Source organism: Glycine soja, chromosome 2 (genome assembly GCF_004193775.1).
Source record: "Glycine soja cultivar W05 chromosome 2, ASM419377v2, whole genome shotgun sequence".
Taxonomy (NCBI): Eukaryota; Viridiplantae; Streptophyta; class Magnoliopsida; order Fabales; family Fabaceae; genus Glycine; species Glycine soja.
The window spans coordinates 9,615,125-9,618,443 of record NC_041003.1 but is presented as its reverse complement, the minus strand read 5'-3'; the positions used below and the strand labels follow the sequence as shown (position 1 = coordinate 9,618,443).

Here is a 3,319-nt window from a genome sequence, read left to right as displayed (position 1 = left end):
TTATCGCTTCTACCGATTGAATGATTTGGTGAAGTGTTCGGATTGCAACGACATGGGCCGTTCGTTGCCTGGGAAGTTATAAGAAGTCCACTAAACCTTATCATTTAGACTTTAAAATGATATGATTTTTAACAACTCAACAAGCTTCATGTAAAACATTATAGAAAATTTTCAACTCAATGCAAAAATTACCACATTGTATAAATTTTTCAACTCAATGCAAAAGCTATCACATTGTATAAATACTTTCATGATGGAGAATTAGGGTTCAATTCCAAAGAGAAAGCTTGAGAAACGACTACCACATTCAAGGAAGGCAAAAGGCATGAAAATTTCCCAATCTTGAAATGAGGAGGTAGTGATAAAAAATAACAATACTTGACTTATTGGATTTGGTAATTGGAATGAGCACAATCTAAATCCCTTAAAAAGGATCCATTGGAGGGCAAACAGTTGTGGTAATTCCAGCTCCAATAGCTTATATTTAAGTTGTTGCAGTTAAAAATCTTGTAGTATGACCTTTGGTTGGGTCGATTGGTCAGTCGCAGGTGTGCACCAGTTGACTCATTCCTTCTGCCAGCGATATGCTCCTGGTCTTAATTAATCGGGTCGTGCCTCTAGTGCTATTACTTTGAAGAAATCAGAATGCTCAAAGTAAGTCTATGTTCTTTAACACCACATGATTTTGATCATATTGTATTGGTCTTCTGAATCAGAGTAATGATTAACATGGACAATCAATGGATGTAGTAAATTAACTCAGGAAAAAAAAAGTCAAGATTGTGCCTTGGTGATGCTTTCAAAGTAGTTTTAATTTGAATGAGTCAAAATTATCATTTTGTTGTTATGGATTAGTTAGTTTTTTTATTCAAGTTTTTGATTTTATTTTCAAACTATCAGTAGCATCTCCTAAAACCAAGGGGCATTATCTTTTATTCAGTTATCTCAATGTATTTAAATATGAGTTTCACTCAATAAAAATATAAGCTCTAGCTCCTGTAGTTCCCAAATAGATTCCTAAAAATATATGTTTCTTTATCCTAAAACTAAACCAATAATTGGTATCTAAAGTCTTTTTTCTTACGAGACCTGTAGAATGGAAGGTGAAACAAGTTTTTCCAAGCTAACTCTTTTCCTCTTTCATGGGGAGAGTTATGACCATTGGGAAGTGAAATGCAATCTTACCTAGAGTCGTTGGATTTGTGGGATGCTATGGAAGAGGATTATGAATTACATCCGTTGCCTGAAAATCCCACCATAGCCCAAATAAAGAATCATAAGGAGAGAAAAACCAAGAAGGCAAAGGCGAGGTCATGTTTGTTTGTTGGTGTTTCACAAATGATCTTAACAAGAATCATGACCCTCAAGATACCCAAAGAAATTTGAGACTATTTGAAGGAAGAATATGAAAGAGACGAGAGAACTCGGGGCATGCAAGTGTTGAACTTGATGAGGGAATTTGAGCTGCAAAAAATGAAAGAGTCTAAGATGATTAAAGGTTACTCATATAGACTACTTGACATTGCTAACAAGGTTAGATTGTTGGGCACTAAATTTGCAGATTCCAGAATTGTTGAGAAAATTATGGTTACGATACCATTGAGATATGAAACATCAATAACCACTTTAGAGAACACAAATGATTTGTCTAAGATCACTTTGTCAGAAGTATTGCATGATTTGCAAGCCCATGAGCAACAAAGGCTTATGAGGCAAGATCATATTGTTGAAGGAGCTTTACTAGCCAAGCAACAAAATATGTCCAAATCCAAGAAAAACAAGGATTTTGATGCAATTAGAGCGAGTTCAACATCAACTAGTGCAAAAGGAAATTGAAAGAAATCTTATCCACCTTGTCAATACTGCGGAAAGAAAGGTCATCCTCCATTTAAATGCTGGAGAATACTTGATGCTAAGTGCACTGAGTGTAATCAAATGGGGCATGAAGCTATTATTTGCAAATTGATGAATCAACCACATGGAGAAGTTGCAAAGGTTGCTGATCAATAGGAAGAGGTAGAAAAGGAGGAGTACCTGTTTACTGCTACATGTTTCTCTAGCATTGAATCAAATCAAAATTGGCTTATTGACATATGTACTAACCACATGACAAACAAGAAAGATCTATTCAAGGAACTAAACAATGCAAGCACATTGAAGCTTAAAGTTGGAAATGGCAAGTACATCACTATTAATGGAAAAGAAACAATAACAATCTCAACCAATAGAGATACAAAGCTTATTTCTGATGTGTTGTATGTTCCTGAAATTGTTAAAAATTTGTTGAGTGTTGAGTAACTAGTTGGGAAAGGTTTTAAAGTATTGTTTGAAAACAAAAGTTGTTTGATTAAAGATGCAGATGATACAAATATTCTCAAATTAAAAATGAGAGAAAAAAGTTTTGCTTTAAATCCATTGGAGGAGGAGCAAATTGCATTTCCAATAAAAAAAAAGAGAATGTCAATGTATCAACTATTTCTGAAATAAGCGCTTCCAAGTCTCAAAGTGATGCTACTAAAGAAAAATATGAAGCTACTATGCAAGAGCTCACAAACAAGCTGATACAATTGAGTGAATACGCTTTAAGAGAAAAATTTTATGGGACTTTGATTAAAAAGGAAGATGAAATAAAGAAGAAAGATGCAAAAATTGAGCTTAAGAAGTCCTTGACTAAGAACTTGAAAGTTGAAAATGCCAAGACCGAATCATATGGGAAGGAAGCAATAGTATTTCAAGAGGAAAATTCTCATCTAAAACAGAAGATCAAATTGTTGATGTCTTCTCCAAGGCACTATAAATCAATAAGTTGATTTTGCAGCCTCCAAGGCAAAAAAGAGTGTTGAGCCTTTGTGATGCTTCCAAAGAAATTTTAATTTGAATAAGTCAAAATTATCATTTTGTTGTTATGAATAAGTTAGTTTATGATTTTATTTTCAAGTTATCAGTAATATCTCCTAAAATCAAGAGACATTATCTTTTATTCAGTCATCTCAATGTATTTAAATATTAGTTTCATTTAATAAAAATATAAGTTCATGCAGTTCCCAACTAGACTCTTACCTTATCTCTTTTGCTACTTTTCTTTTCTACAAGTCTTCTTTATCCTAAAACTAAAACCAACGAGTCACACTAAAGGTCCATCGCCCAAATCTAGTATTTATTAAAGTATGAAAGAAGATAAAATTTCATATTTTTTAAATATAGGATAAAATCTTATCTAGTTATCAATTTGATAAAAATACATACCAGTATTTAAAATATAAAAGTAGATAAATTTTTTTAATAAGATAAAGATTATTATTATTATTATTTGACAATA

The 3,319-nt window shown here is 32.6% G+C and overlaps 1 protein-coding gene across 1 annotated transcript; it reads left to right on the top strand.

Annotated features, from left to right (window-relative positions):
- Nucleotides 1-1,488: 1,488 nt before the first annotated feature.
- On the top strand, nt 1,489-1,836 carry LOC114372483. The gene has a single exon (XM_028330060.1). It carries the CDS (start codon nt 1,489-1,491, stop codon nt 1,834-1,836), a length of 348 nt encoding a protein of 115 aa, XP_028185861.1.
- The last annotated feature ends 1,483 nt before the right edge of the window (nt 1,837-3,319 follow it).